The sequence below is a fragment of the Protomyctophum bolini genome (genome assembly GCF_963924005.1).
Source record: "Protomyctophum bolini genome assembly, chromosome: 7".
Classification (NCBI taxonomy): domain Eukaryota; kingdom Metazoa; phylum Chordata; class Actinopteri; order Myctophiformes; family Myctophidae; genus Protomyctophum; species Protomyctophum bolini.
Genome location: NC_137868.1, coordinates 4,418,191 through 4,434,619, shown reverse-complemented (window position 1 = coordinate 4,434,619; position 16,429 = coordinate 4,418,191). Strand labels below are relative to the sequence as shown.

The 16,429-nt window shown below is 43.0% G+C and overlaps 1 protein-coding gene across 1 annotated transcript in view; it reads left to right on the top strand.

Annotated features, from left to right (window-relative positions):
- otoa (otoancorin) overlaps nt 1-15,478 on the top strand; it is a 35,702-nt gene extending 20,224 nt beyond the window's left edge. The window contains exons 21-31 of the mRNA XM_080767995.1: nt 336-532; nt 1,902-1,992; nt 2,385-2,709; nt 8,216-8,311; nt 9,217-9,395; nt 10,739-10,891; nt 11,928-12,070; nt 12,310-12,446; nt 13,592-13,689; nt 14,406-14,619; nt 15,320-15,478. Of these exons, the coding sequence (XP_080624121.1) occupies nt 336-532; nt 1,902-1,992; nt 2,385-2,709; nt 8,216-8,311; nt 9,217-9,395; nt 10,739-10,891; nt 11,928-12,070; nt 12,310-12,446; nt 13,592-13,689; nt 14,406-14,619; nt 15,320-15,402 (1,716 nt within the window). The 3' untranslated portion in view covers nt 15,403-15,478. The remainder of the gene's footprint in view (nt 1-335; nt 533-1,901; nt 1,993-2,384; nt 2,710-8,215; nt 8,312-9,216; nt 9,396-10,738; nt 10,892-11,927; nt 12,071-12,309; nt 12,447-13,591; nt 13,690-14,405; nt 14,620-15,319) is intronic.
- The last annotated feature ends 951 nt before the right edge of the window (nt 15,479-16,429 follow it).

Genomic DNA, 16,429 nt, shown 5'->3' with positions numbered 1-16,429 from the left:
GGCGTGCAAACACAACCAATCATATTGACGTGTCTATATAGCTTCACATCCGGTTTCGCACATATCCAGCCCTTAGCTCACGCTGATTGGTTCGGTATACGGAACGGTTCGGTGTTAGCTGAACTCCCTGAGAGATCCCAGATGGAAGCTGTGTTGGGGAACATGGTTACCCAATACCGCCCCCATCTGGCAGCGTCAGGTTATACCGTTTGATGACACCAAGACTAAATAATGATTCTGTTATGGTTGGACATCATCTAATTGCGTGCATGTGCGTGTGCGTGTGTGTGTGTGTGTGTGTGTGTGCGTGTGTGCGTGTGTGTGTGTGCTTCCAGGGGAGTGCCACGCTCTGGGGTCTGTCCAGTGAGGACATGCTGAGGCTCGGACCTCTGCTGTGCGAGGTGTCCCCGTCCTCGTTGTCCCAGCTGGGAGAGGACGTCCTCAACGTGTCCCTGACCGCCATGGCCTCCTGCGCGCAGATACCTCCGCGCAGCCGCAGGGAGCTGCTGCAGCTCCTCAACCAGACCTATGGGTAGGTTACAGATACCTCCTCCACGCAGCCGCAGGGAGCTGCTGCAGCTGCTCAACCAGACCTATGGGTAGGTTACAGATACCTCCTCCACGCAGCTGCAGGGAGCTGCTGCAGCTCCTCAACCAGACCTATGGGTAGGTTATAGAGCGTCGCAGGCCCACCCCCTTTCAGAACGACGAGTGGCCCAAAGGAAATGATTCTCCATTCTTTTTCTCCATAGGCTTTTCAAAAAGTATTTATTAAAAGACGCCGCGGACAAATCCAACTCGGATCGCGTGACAAATCATGACAATAATTACAATGTTTTGGGCCGATCACATCATTAGTAAGAAGAAAAACAAAACAAATAGTGTTGTATCCTGCCTTTATTTTTCTTCTTTCAAATGATTTGATCGGCACAAAATATTGTGTTCGTTGTCATGATTTGTCACGATCCGAGTTGGCTTTGTCCGCGGCGTAACCGGCTTTATATAAATACTTTTTGAAAAGCCTATATGGAGAAAATGAATGGAGAATAATTTCCTGGGGCCACTCGTCGTTCTGAAAGGGGGCGGGACTGCCACGCTCTATGGCCTGGGAGGCATTCCATTTTGGGTTTATGATACGGTTCGGGAGCGGATGATAATCGTATAGTCATTGTTTTGTAGTCATCAGTCACCCTATAGGACGAGAAATATAACAGAATCTACAGCTTGGTAAGCTGCAGATAACCAAGACACCGACATACGTCGCACGACACACGTCCCAAACTCTTCTCCCTTCTGGCTCCAGAACTGTGGAATGCACTTCCCATTGCAGTCAGAACTGCAGCATCACTCCCAATCTTCCGCCGTAGTCTGAAAACCCACCTTTTCAGACTCCATCATGGCCCGTAGCACTTACCCCACCCCCTTAGATAGCATTTCTGTAGACTTAGATAGCATTTGATACAGACTTATAGCATGTTATGTAGACAGCACTATAATTGCATTGTATGTAGTCATAGCACGCCATAGTACATGTATAGCATAGTAGTATATATGTATAGTTCATATGTATAGTTTCATTATATAGATATTCCACTGTTACTTTCTTAGCTTACGCATGTTTCATGATAAATGCTTTTATGTGATGTATTCCCATGCTTTTGTTCTTGCTTAATGTAAATCGCTCTGGATTAAGAGCGTCTGCTAAATGCCTAAATTGTAAATTGTAATTGCCAATTGCAACGCAAAAGGTATGCTTATCAACAACAGGTAAATATCGGCTATACTGCCATCGGTTGATGTCAGCTTTATTTGCCGATATTGACCGATAACGGCAAATATCGGCCGACACCGATGTGTGGCTGATATACGTCCCTACTCATTGCTACTCTGTCATTTTGCAGGGATCCGTCGGATTGGTCGGCTGAGACCATGGAATCCCTCGGTCCTCTCCTCCTATTGGACAGTGCGGCCGTCCGTCGTTTACGCTACAGGGTATTGTAGTGTTTGTCTGTTTAAACTTACAAATCTTCATAATTATGTCCAAAGCTGTAAATCAATCTAAATAGTGGAAAAACAGTAGAATAATCTACTACTTGCACCAAAAGATCATATGTGACAGAATCCAGCAAAAAGGCCCTCAACTCTACTTTTCCATTTTTCAGATTTTTACAGATTATTAAAGTACAGAATGTATATAAGCTTTCATATGATGTATCATTCAATGAAATTGGACAATAATTGAAGGAGATATAACCATTTTAAAATGATTGGGGCCTTTCACCCAAAGCTGAGAAAAGTCCCTTTCAATATTCACAACATTTTTAACACCTTAGAGCTGAACAACGAAGGAAGTACACACCCTTTGCTTATTCTGTGTTTTCCAGTCATGGCTAAAGAAGGTTCTGCTGGACCTGAAGGACACCTGGTCCCAGCCCTCCGGTCCCACCTGGTCCCAGTGGTCCCAGTCCTCCGGTCCCAGGGAGTTCTGGTCCCAGCCCTCCGGTCCCACCTGGTCCCAGTGGTCCCAGTCCTCCGGTCCCAGGGAGTTCCAGACGGGACGCAACATGTCCGCTCTGAGGGAGAAACTCTTCTACCTGGCCGTCAACTCCTCTGCGTACGAGGAGAAGGAGGAGAAGGACGAGGAGGAGTCCAGGAGGAGGAGGAGGAGGAGGAGGAGTGGTGCGTTGATAAGTATTGTGCATGCAGGAGGTATATAGTGCATACACATAGTATTTTGTAGTGTAGGCCCTATAGTGCATACACATAGTATTTTGTAGTATAGGCCCTATAGTGCATACACATAGTATTTTGTAGTGTAGGCCCTATAGTGCATACACATAGTATTTTGTAGTATAGGCCCTATAGTGCATACACATAGTATTTTGTAGTATAGGCCCTATAGTGCATACACATAGTATTTTGTAGTGTAGGCCCTATAGTGCATACACATAGTATTTTGTAGTATAGGCCCTATAGTGCATACACATAGTATTTTGTAGTATAGGCCCTATAGTGCATACACATAGTATTTTGTAGTGTAGGCCCTATAGTGCATACACATAGTATTTTGTAGTATAGGCCCTATAGTGCATACACATAGTATTTTGTAGTGTAGGCCCTATAGTGCATACACATAGTATTTTGTAGTGTAGGCCCTATAGTGCATACACATAGTATTTTGTAGTGTAGGCCCTATAGTGCATACACAATAGGTGAATCTCAAACCGGAGCGTGGACACTGGACAGGGTGTATTTTGGCTTATGTGACGTCACAACGGTGCGCGACAGTACTTCCCAATCCACAGACCACAAAAAGACAGGCGCTGACACTACACAGGGCACCGCACTATTTTCCCCCGTGCGAGCCTGCTTTCAAAGTCCAGCTCGGATGTACCCTGAGCCATGCAGGGTATATCGCCACGGCGCAGCCGTACTGCGCAACCCATGGAATTTCTCCGAGGAAGAAAGACAGCCGCTGAGACAGAGAAAAATGTCGGAAACTAGTAAGTTTTATACTCTTTTAAAAGTGTTGTTGTGTCACGGAAGGTAATTGTAATATGTTTTGGGATAGTATTTAGTTATTTAAGCTATCAAATGTATCATGATAGAGCCAAATAAAGAAAATAAAAAATGTTGTCGTCGGAGATTTTGAAGTAATGCTATCGCGTTAGTCCCTCGGTGCAACAGCAAAACTAAACATGCGTTGTTGTCACGACGAATTTTAATATTTTAATATCTTTGGGATAGTATTTAGTTAGTTGTTTATGCTATCAAATGTATTCATGACAGACTGAGCCAAATAAAAAAGATCGACTGGCAGCCATTACTGTTGTGGTTTTTAAGCCCTCTTAAAACTTGTCACACACAGGCCACGGAATTTACTTTCAAGTTATTTTCGCGGAGTATTTAGTTGTTTAAACTTCATATATGTGGTCAATTAATCATTATATTAGATTATAATCAATCATGTCGGAGAATTCGAGGACCGTGTCGTGACTGTCGTCTCGCATTGGGGCGGCCACAGACGAGATGTACCCGTGTGAGAACTACCCTTTTTCGGCGTAGCCCGAAGCAATTCACCGCTGTATGATATGAATGATCCGTTGTAGATATGTACAGCCTACTAGCCTAGGCTACATGCAATTCGTTTCTAATTGTTTTATTTCCCCAAATGTCAAGTGCATTATAAATAACCGCTATTATATTGTTATTATTACTCAGAGATAGATTGTATAAATGGTACAATCTCTTAGTTGAACCCCGTTCCATTTGTACACTCTGATTTTACAATATACATTGGGGTCCCAGAGATAGAAATGCCATTATGGGGGTTCATAGCCTAATTCAGGTCAAACTGGGGGTCCCTTGAAATGAAACTGTTTGAAAATCACTGCTAGATCTGTAAAAACATTTTTATGGGGGGGTCTGTCCCTGGCATATCTTTTCTAATGGGGGTACGCAGGATAATTAGTATCATTTTGGGGGTCCTTGACATGAAAAAGTTTGGGAAGCACTGCTATAGAGGACTAGAAAAGTCCACACCAAAAATAGAAGATATACAAGCTCCCAACACGTTGCAGTGCGACATGTTGTGACTTCTGAGCTTGTAGATTGGCTATTTTCAGTCATTTATTAATTCATGTTATTTTAAGGTGAAAGTGATCAAACTAGCAATAGAATACAACCTGGCAACCTGTTGTAAAGTCATCATTGGACCACAACAGAACATATTACCCAAGCACAAAAGCCTTTTTTTTAACAATAAGGGAATTCTGAGTTGTAGCACTACTGCCATACAAATAACCTGTTAAGCCAGTGGTTCTGAAACCTTCATTTTCCACTGCCTTAGGATCCAAAGACGGGTGAGGAGGTGGCCTGCAGCGGCGGGCCTACAGCAGCACCACCACGTGAGACTGCCATGTCTGGAAGTCTCTGGAGCGGAGCCGGACTGCTGGCCTACAGCACCACCAGGCCTAGCCGAGGCCATACCAGACCATAGTGGTACAGCTGCACTGGGGTCTGGAGCAGGGTCAGGAACACCAGGGCCCAATGTGCAGGCTGGCCCGAAGAAGAGGGGGAGAGTAGTAGTAGTAGTTTACATTTAAATGTAGTAGAGACTCTAGAGAACAGCCAGTTCATCCTCTCTCTGCAATGTGTAATGTTCATGTTCAGTGCAATCTATTTTCAGTTCAGTGCAATCTATTTGTTTGTGTTTAATGTTCAATGAATGTACTTTTTATTTATGTATTTGTGTTAATTTTCTACTGGAATGACTTGATTTTGACGTTATTTTTTACATGATTGAGTCTGAGATACGGTATCCTTGTTCAATGTTCATTCATTTTTATACTGAAGACAAAATAACAATAAATACATTTTGTATTTACAAAGTTGAATTGAACTATTTACATACCGGTACTCATACAATATGCACCGAAAGGGAAATTCTTGGCCGAAACTGCAGTGAATACCGAATATAGGAAACAGTTGGCCCCCCGAAAACCGAATATCCGAATATGATTCATATTATATATATTTTTTCCTACCATTGCTGTCATGGCCGTACCTTAAAGCTATCTGATTTATGGCAAAATAAATGGGTATGGCGAAACAACTTAAACACACAAACACATTAATCATGTTACCCAGATTGCCTTTTTTCACCTTAGAAATATTGCACGAATCAGAGCCTATTTGTCTTTGGACGATGCGAAAACGCTAATCCACGCCTTTGTTTTTTCTCTGCTTGATTTATACTGCAATGCACTTCTTTCAGGACTGCCTAAGAAAACAACTGACAGATTACAACTTGTCCAAAATGCAGCAGCCAGAGTTTTAACTAGAACTAAGATGAGAGAACATTTTACTCCAGTTTTGGCTTCACATGCACTGGCTTCCACTGGTTGTTTTTAGGATTGATTTTAAAATTATTTTACTTGTGTAAAAAGCTCTCAATGGTCTCGCACCTTCCTACCTACATGACTGCCTTCCTAAATATGTCCCAAACCGCCCCCCTAAGGTCTTCCACTGCTGGCCTGCTCGCTTTGCCTAAAAGAATGGCAACTAAAAAATACGGGGAAGCAGCTTTTTGCTTCTACGGGCCGTCGGCATGGAACTGTACTGTACCTTCGACAGGCAGCCTCTGTAGACATTTTTAAAGCACAGCTCAAGACCCACTTCTACAACATTGCTTTTAATTGATCTTTTATTTTTTGTTATTCATGTCCTCACTGTATTGCATTGCATTACTACTTGTTTTTTAATGTCGTTGCCTTGCTTTTCTTCTTTTTTTCTCCATTGCTCTGTAAAGCACTTTGAGCTGCATTTCATGTCATGAAAGGTGCTATACAAATACAGTTTTATTATTATTAAATAATCACTAGGGTCCATAAAACATTTCAGCTCTTTTGAATGCATTAATTGCATACACTATTCAGTGATATATTTTCTGCCTAAATTAAATAACTGAGTGACAGCATTTGTAAGATTTGTGTTAGATTACACAGTAAAATAATATTGTGATAAATGTAGCCTATCCATTTGGAGCTGAGAGTTGGCCTGGTTTAACCTTTTCATTCATGTAAATGCAAATGTGATTAACTGATTAAGAGTAGCATTCTGATTAATGAATTTCTCTCAGTTGAATTAACAGTTTATACTCACTTTACAGTAGGCTATATAGGCCTATATGTGGTTGTTTTAAATGTAAAAGTAGACCTATATTGTCAAAGTTAAATGTCATTATAGCAATAAACTTAGCCTATATGAAAACGCACTAGCTGTTAGCTGGCTGTAAAGGTATAGGCATACACAAATTAACCATGAACTTACTTAGAAGATCTACAAGCTCATAGCGTAGATCAGTGATTGATCGGTGCCTGCTAATACAAATCAAACAGCAGATGCGACAATAGTCTGTATTCTATCCAAATGTAAAAACATTTATCATTAAGTGAATAGGCTATATATATATATATATATGCAGGTTACAGGTAGCCTATATCCTTCCTTTCAGCAACTCTTTGCACGGAATCAGGACTCAGGTTAAATCAGATTCGACCATAGACTAGACGTAATAATAATAACAATAATATAATAGCTGTTATTTATAATGCACTTGACATTTGGGGAAATAAAACAATTGGAAACGAATTGCATGTAGGCTGTAAATATCCACAATAGACGGGCATGGGTCATAATTTCGTTCCGTAGGAGAAACAGGGGAAATTGCTTCGGTCTATGCCGACAAAGGAGAGGTAAACACGGGTATGTCTCTCTGCTGGCAGCCCCCAAGGCGAGACAACACGGTTCTCGGATTCTCCGACATCGTTGTTTGATATTTTTAAATAGGATCTTTTATGATTAATTGACCACACATATGAAGTTTAAACAACTAAATACTACCCAAAAATAACTTGAAAGTAAATTCCGTGGGCTAAAAAAGTAGTTTCTAGACCTTTTAAAAACATTGCGGTCAGTGCGGAGAAAACAACAATGGCTGCCAGTCGAGAAATCTGAGCTCCGCTTGGCTCCGCCCAGCTCCACTCGGCTCCGCCCAGCTCAGTGTCCCAAACGACAGGGTACACTATTCCGTGTACCCTTTGCCACCTACACAGGGCAGTGCCCCCGTTAGTGCCAGTACAGTCACCACCCTATTCTACCTAGTATCTACCTAGTAAGTGTGTGCACCGCCAATTGAGATCCACCTATAGTATTTTGTAGTGTAGGCCCTATAGTGCATACACATAGTATTTTGTAGTATAGGCCCTATAGTGCATACACATAGTATTTTGTAGTATAGGCCCTATAGTGCATACACATAGTATTTTGTAGTGTAGGCCCTATAGTGCATACACATAGTATTTTGTAGTGTAGGCCCTATAGTGCATACACATAGTATTTTGTAGTGTAGGCCCTATAGTGCATACACATAGTATTTTGTAGTGTAGGCCCTATAGTGCATACACATAGTATTTTGTAGTGTAGGCCCTATAGTGCATACAGTACACAGTGTTGTGCATGCAGGAGGTATAGTGCACGCTAATTTTCACCAGCGCTAAACCCCATTATCCCTAAACATCTTTGCCTTTTTTTACTATTTAGAAAACCAGTTTTGAATCAGTTTCAAATAGCCACTCTACAAGCTCACAACGTATTGATGTAGATTGGCTAATATGTTTTTCAAAAATAGTAAAAAAAAAAATCTCCTCAGCAGCAGACTACTATGATGACTACGACTCTGTGCTGGGAAAGACGGGCCTGGAGGACCTGGGCGACTGGTGGCCTAAACCTCCCCGCAAGAGGAGAGATGGTGAGGACGGTCGCATGGCATGGCATTACAGTACATTCAGTGTTGTTTTCGTCGACTTAAAACTAAGACGAGAAATGTTTCGTCGACTACCTTTTTCCACTGACAAAAACGAATGGAAACTAAATGAAAACTATAAGGTCTGATGACTAAAACTAAGACTAAATATACTGACAATTTCGTCGACAAATAAAAACTATAGACTAAAATGTTAGGAAGGGACTATAGTGGACAAGAGATCCACAGTAAGTCATTTTACTCTTGGTTGCATGCTGAAAATATTAACATTTATTAACGTAATGGCTTCCATTAATGGCTTCCCTTATATAGCATTCTAACTTTCCAGGAATAGAAAGCCTGCTGTTTCTATTAGTGTGGTATAGGCTGCTTTCTGAACGTCTGAGACAACGGAGAGAGAGTCGACAAAAAATGTTGCATTAGTGCACTAGTACTAGTGGACTCATAACATGCCATAGTGTCATATAGTAAATACAGTGGCATGTATATTCTGAAGATTAAAATAAATTATTAAAATAAGAACATTATAATGCTGTGTAAAACAGAAAATCTAGAATTTTGTCTGTGTACGGACATATTGATGACCCCTGTGTTGTAGATGGCTCCCATTCACTTTTTTACTCATCCATCCATCCATCCATCTTCAACCGCTTATCTGTAGTCGGGTCGCGAGGGAAACAGCTCCACCAGAGAGCTCCGGACTTCCCTCTCCAGAGCAACATTAGTGCCCTCCTCCTGGGGGAACCTTCCAGTGGGACATTTATTATTAGGCATTATTAGACACATTTCAATGTGTACTACTACACCTGCTACTACTACTTCTGCTGCTACTGCTGCTACTGCTACTACTACTGCTACTACTAATAATAAATAATAATATGTCCTTATAGCTCCCACTGGACCTACAGCCCAGCTGATAGAGGAGCTGGGAGACACCAACGTGCTGTGGAGCGCCGCCCAGCTGAACGGCATCACGCCGCAGACGTTTGACGAGGTGGCCGAGACCCTGGGCTATGTGACCGACTACAGCATGGAGCAGCTCACTGTGCTGAGGAACAAGACCCTGGAGGTAAGACCCTGGGCTCTGTGACTGGGTACAGCCAGGAGCAGCTCACTGTACAATTTACAATTTACAATTTAGGCATTTAGCAGACGCTCTTAATCCAGAGCGACTTACATTAAGCAAGAACAAAAGCATGGGAATACATCACATAAAGACATTTATCATGAAACATGCGTAGCTAAGAAAGTAACAGTGGAATATCTATAATGAAACTATACATATAAGCTATACATCTATACTACTATGCTACACATATGTACTATGACGTGCTATGACTACTAGAATTGCTATCTAAGGGGGTGGGGTAAGTGCTATGGGCCATGATGGAGTCTGAAAAGGTGGGTTTTCAGACTACGGCGGAAGATTGGGAGTGATGCTGCAGTTCTGACTGCAATGGGAAGTGCATTCCACAGTTTTGGAGCCAGAAGGGAGAAGAGTTTGGGACGTGTGGAGCGTTGTCCCGGCGTTTTTAGTGAGGGTACTTCCAGCTTCCCTGCGTTGGCTGATCTGAGTGAGCGGGAGGGTTTGTAGGGTTCGATCATACTTGCAAGATATGGGGGAGCCATACCTTTGGTTGCTTTGAATGCCAGCATCAGGGTTTTGTATTCTGTGCGGGCAGCGACCGGGAGACTGTACTGAGGAACAACTGTACTGAGGAACAAGACCCTGGAGGTAAGACCCTGGGCTCTGTGACCGACTACAGCATGGAGCAGCTCTCTGTGCAGAGGGACAAGACCCTGGAGGTAAGACCCTGGGCTCTGTGACCGACTACAGCATGGAGCAGCTCTCTGTACTGAGGAACAAGACCCTGGAGGTAAGACATGTCACCGGGTAAGCTATACAGCCAAAAACCCTGGAGGTGCGTATATAGCCTCGTTCCCAGCCTCACTCATCTGCGAAGAGAAAAGCCTGCAGGTCGCGAGAACCGATTGTGCGAGAAGTTTCTGCAAGACCGTTTTGCCGTTTTCGCGATTGTGCCGTTTGGCCGTTTTCTCCATTGTGCCGTTTTTTCAAAAAATTATAAAAAATGGCGTGCTATAGTATGCCGTACGGTATGGGCTATAGCCCATGGTCAAAAATGAAGAAAAACCAGGATATAAAATACAAAATTCAAAAAACCATTGTTTTGTTTTATTTTTCATTTTTTTCAAATCCTCAAAAATGATGAAAAACGGCGTGCTATAGTATGCCGTACGGTATGGGCTATAGCCCATGGTCAAAAATGATGAAAAACCAGGATTTAAAAAAAGTATCTAAAAACTATGGGCTATAACCCATCGATTTTTCAAATCCTCAAAAATGATGAAAAACGGCGTGCTATATAGTATGGTGTGTTGTGTGCGTTGCAGGCGTGGGGCGAGGTGTCCTCTCTGAATGAGAGCCAGGTGATGGAGCTGGGCTGCATCAGCCGGGGCTTCAGTCTGTCTGACCTGGAGGACATGACCGTGACCTCCACTGATACCCTGGAAGCCCTGTCGGCCTGCCCGTGGACACAGGAGCAGGTATATAGCAACATGCATGCACACACACACACACACACACACACACACACACACACACACACACACACGCACACGCACATGCACACACGCACACACACAGATGCGTTCCTGGTACCCTCTAACACCCGCATTAATTTCTACTTGCAAAAAATTGATTTCAACCTTAGTACTACTTTGTACTACTAGGACTAAGACTAAAAAAGATGTTAAAAAAAATAAAATAAGAAAGTTTGATGAAAAATGTATAAAAATTATATAAAAATTATATAATAATATAATAAATGAATAATTTACATTTGGGGGATATCTTTCACAATAATGAATAAAACATGTTCTAGACATTCTAATGATCCCAAAAAAACATATATTACAATTATTTTACCTACTTTTATTAGGGTAAAGGTCAAAAGTCTTAGGTTAAAAAATGTCCAGACATTTTTTATTTGTGTGAATTTCAGCCTCTGTGGGGGGTGTTTATATGCAAATATCATGACCAATGGCATTGAAATGGCATTGCAATGAACATCACTGATGACGTTTAGGTGAAAAAAGAACAGAAAAATATAATAATAATAATTTAGTAATTCATTAAAATAGAATTGTTGCTAAAAAGCAACGCTGGCTCTTAGAGGGTTAAAGCTGCTATAAGCAATAATATGTTCTTTTTTGTATTCGCACAGCCAGCAATTGGCAAAACGTTCCCAAAAACAAAATTGTCCATCTAGGGGCTGCAGTCTGCATTCAAAGCTTTTCCTATAGTAGCTTTGTCAATGGTCGATTTGCCTCTCTACTTCCTGATTGGTTAGTCGTTTCGACCAGGTTTCTTTTCTTCAGCCAATGACATCAAAGCTTCTATAGGAACATCTTTGAATGCAGATTGTGTGCCCTAGATGTGTCACGGAAACCTTTTGGGGAGAGTTTTACTCATTGCTGGCTGTCTGAATACCAAAAAAAGAGGTAATTAAAATGTTGACACGTCATTGCTTATAGCAACTTTAATGGGGTCGATGACAGCAGTAATCCTGTGTGCCCCCAGGTGAGGGCGCTGTGGCGGGGCTTCAGTAAGCGTGCAGCCGTGAGTGTGAGTGAACTGGGAGCTGTGGACATCTCCCAGTTGGACCAGTTCATGTGTGGCCTCAGCCCTGGAGACGTCCTGGAACTAAACACTGACGCCTTCAAGTTAGTGCACTCTCTCTGTGCGTGCGCGCGCGCGTGCGTGCGTGCATCTACAGGCAGTAGACTCATTAGGTCAGCTGTGCTGTGGGCCAGAGGTGACGTTAACTGTGTGTGTGTGTGTGTGTGTGTGTGTGTGTGTGTGTGTGTGTGTGTGTGTGTGTGTGTGTGTGTGTGTGTGTGTGTGTGTGTGTGTGTGTGTGTGTGTGTGTGTGTGTGTGTGTGTGTGTGTGCGTGGTCCACAGGGAGGCAGTAGACTCACTAGGACAGCTGTGGTGTGGGTCAGAGGTCATGCGGGCCTTAAAGCAGCAGAGCCTGGCTGCGTTCGGACCTCCCTCTAACTGGAGTGAAGCCCGGGTCTCCACTCTGGGCAACATCATGGGTGAGGAAATATAACACAATACAAATATGATCAGCTATTTTGCATTGTTTTGAACAAGATTGTATTGTTTGTTTCCAATATAAAGTTGTATGGCCTGATGTCCACTGAGTATTAACCACTTACGTAATTATTCACCTGTGATAATCTGTTCATTATATTATGTGACCAGATTTGACTGAGAGACTGCCATCGCGCAAATTCCAGCTTTTCACCAGAGGAGAAAAACTTTTCTTTTGTCTAAACCAGTTAATAGCACAGGCAGACTCTTCACATACTAGAGCATGTCTGAAATAAGAACGTAACATCTCTTGTGACCGCCTTGTTGTAAGGGTGTCAACTCGCTGTTTTCTGCAAGACATTACTCTATAAGCCATATCTCCAAAACTTCACATTTCGTGAATGAAGCCTCATTTTGTAACTTCATCATTAACTGTAATCACAATGTTTATTTTCATTAGGTTGGGCCTTATAGATGGAAATGTGGCTTTTTACTGTGTTTCCTTGATTTTTAGACTAGTCGTGTAGTCTGTTACAAAATACATTTGTAAACGTTTCAAAATAATACTGGCATTTTTTAGCTTGCGGTCCCTAACAATTGACAAGTCCCCTAACCTCATATCATTCTTAAACGACCACGTAAGTCATTTTCACTTCCGTGTTTCCTAATGGCAGCCAGCCGGCTCCCAGTATGTACAGTATGTATAGTATGTATGTACATGCAGCAGGTCGATACGATCGTCTCGATAAGTAAACCTACTGGTGATTATTGGTTGATAACATTGAAAGCGGGTGGCCCTGTGATGATGATGATCTGTCTACCTTTGTGTGTCTCTGTGTGTCTCTCTCTCCCCACAGCGTCTCTCAGTAGTGTGTCTGTCTGTGTGTCTCTCTCTCCCCACAGCGTCTCTCAGTAGTATGTCTGTCTTCTGTAATGTGTCTGTCTCTGTGTCTCTCTCCCCACAGCGTCTCTCAGTAGTATGTCTGTCTTCTCTCATGTGTCTGTCTCTGTGTCTCTCTCCCCACAGCGTCTCTCAGTAGTATGTCTGTCTTCTCTCATGTGTCTGTCTCTGTGTCTCTCTCCCCACAGCGTCTCTCAGTAGTATGTCTGTCTTCTGTAATGTGTCTGTCTCTGTGTCTCCTCTCAGCGTCCCTCAGCCCAGAGGAGATGTCCTCCGTAGACGCAGACGTGTTCTCTTACCTCAGTCAGTCCAGCATCCCTCTGATCCCAGAGCAGACGTTCAACGTGAGTCGAAAGAATACACTGTGGGGAACTGTATCATCTTTACCTTTTCTGGAAAGTTATAGGCCAAAGAGTGAGTGTGTGTGTGTGTGTGTGTGTGTGTGTGTGTGTGTGTGTGTGTGTGTGTGTGTGCTTGCAGGCGTGCGTGCGTGTGTGTGCGTGCAAAGTTACACGGCAAGCAGTGTTGGCTATTTGTGTCATTTTTGTGCTAAACGGGCCCCTCACATACAGATTCTGCCAATCGGAATGGAATCTGAAAAAAAAAAGATACTTTGCTTTGCTTCGATTATTATTATTTGTATGTCCTTGTTGTATATACGGTTTATTTATTATTATTATTTATTTAATGATTGTAAATGGCCATTAACCCATTCTGAACGGGAACCCATTGTGGTGTTAGCATCATGTTATGCTTTAGCTATTGAAAAATAGCAGATCTACAAGCTCATAGCGCGCCACCGAGTGGCGCGCTACGAGCTTGTAGGTCTGCTATTTTTGAAAAATCGAAGAACGACTGACATTTTTAGAATCTGAACTCAGGTCAGAATGGGTTAATCAGACCAGTGTGTGTCCAGTGGAAACCTCGTATGAATCTGATCTCAGGTCAGAATGGGTTAAGACAGTGTCCATGGTTGTGTTCTACAGGCTCTGTCTCTCAGCCAGCTGAAGGCTCTGGGTCCTGACATTAATAAGACAGTGTCTATCGTTGTGTTCTACAGGCTCTGTCTCTCAGCCAGCTGAAGGCTCTGGGTCCTGACAACGTGGCCATGGTGACGTCCTCTCAGAGGGCGGGGCTGTCCCCGGACAGACGGAGCGCTCTGGACGACGCCCTGGACCCCGACGTGTCCCGCTCCGACCCCTCCCCCTCCCCCCACGACGACGACCCTGACGACCCCGACTCGCCGCAAGCCGCCCCGCAGAGCGTCTTGGCAGGTATTTAGGAAGCAGCGTTGATCTAGTTGACTAAAACTGTGACGAAACACCGAGACGTTGGTTGAAGACATGGAGAGTGGAGTCCTATGACCCCTTTCTGAAACCAGCTCCGCGCCACTCGCCCTACACACACTTGCCCTCGATGTGCGTGTTCACGCGAGGCTGCGCCATTATTAAGTGTCGTCCGAAACCAAGCAGCCTTGAGTGGAAGTGGCTCATAAAGCCCCCGAGAGCGAGTCTGTGCCGATCTAGACTCCATTGCCTTGTGCAGCCCTGGCTCTCTGTCCGCATGGAAACCGCCACCTACAAATGGAAGTACCACCACAAATAAATGATAAATAAACTCCTAAACAATCTTCATCTGATGCAGAATAGGCAACGCTCCAACTGATGTTCACAAGGGCTCTTTATTTACCCCACCGTGAAAAAACTATAAATGAAACAAAACAACTTTTAACACAATGATTTATAAACACCATGGATGTATATGACATGTCATTTTTGACAGTCACGCTTGTATTTCAATTTTTCCATATTAATGAAATCCACATGTCACACAAACATACACGATGCAATGCCATTGCATTGAGAGTCTGCGGTTCTGACTGCAATGGAGAGTTTATGTAACCATCACCTTTCCCCCTTTATCTCCCTGTGTGTCCCCTCTCTGTGTCCCCTCTCTGTGTCCCCCTGTGTGCAGGAGCCCCGTCAGTCATCATGGAGGGGACCGTGGCGTGGGGGAAAGCTGTCCTATGTCTCGTTCTGGGCCTCCTGCTGCTCTGAAGACATTCGCTATATACTATTGGACCAGTATAGTGCTTCTCAAACTGTGGACCAGTAGTGCTTCTCAAACTGTGGACCAGTAGTGCTTCTCAAACTGTGGTGTTTTTTTTAAATCATTCCCCAGGACCCTTGCATGACTCTGAGAGCGTGCAAACGGAAACCAAATGATTTGGTTTCCGTTTGCACGCTCTCAGAATTACAGACCTGTAAAGGTTCCATTTGGAACCCCTCTCAATAAGGCACGAGGGTCCCTGGGAACCTATACTTTTCCTGCTATTACTGTTGCTTTTTTAACATTCAAATCACATAGTTCATGGAGGTCATAGTTCATGGAGGTCATAGTTCATGGAGGTCATAGTTCATGGAGGTCATAGTTCATGGATGTCATAGTTCATGGAGGTCATAGTTCATGGAGGTCATAGTTCATGGAGGTCATAGTTCATGGAGGTTATAGTTCATGGAGGTCCGCGGGCTAATTAGTGTTCATTTGGGGGTCCTTGACATGAAAACGTTTGGGAACCACAGCCTTATAGAGTATAAAGATATTAAGAAATAAATCTGATTATTATGGAATTATATGGAGACAAACCATGCAGACTGTAGCAGAAAAGCAGACGCTGTACGCAATGAAAAGCACCTTTTATCCAATATGGAAAGCATGCATTATAATACATATACCTTCAGATAAATATCTATGCTAATTATTAGTTCAAAGACAGGAGATAAATGGTAATAGAATGTTGTGTGATTTAAGCAGAGGTGGAAGAGGTATACTACTGAGATTAGTATCAATAGCACAATGTATGAATACTAACTTTTACTAGAGTGAATTAAGGTGTATTGACACGGAAATATATTTCAAAGTTCCAAAAGTAAAAGTCATTGTGAAGAATGTCCCACGGTCTCACACTTCAACCCTTTTCAAAAGTACTTGAATAAATGGACTTAGTTACTTCTCCACCTCTGCTTTTGTGGATGTTTGTCATTTAGCTCTTTGTGAGAGATGTTATGATGTCTGAATAAAGAT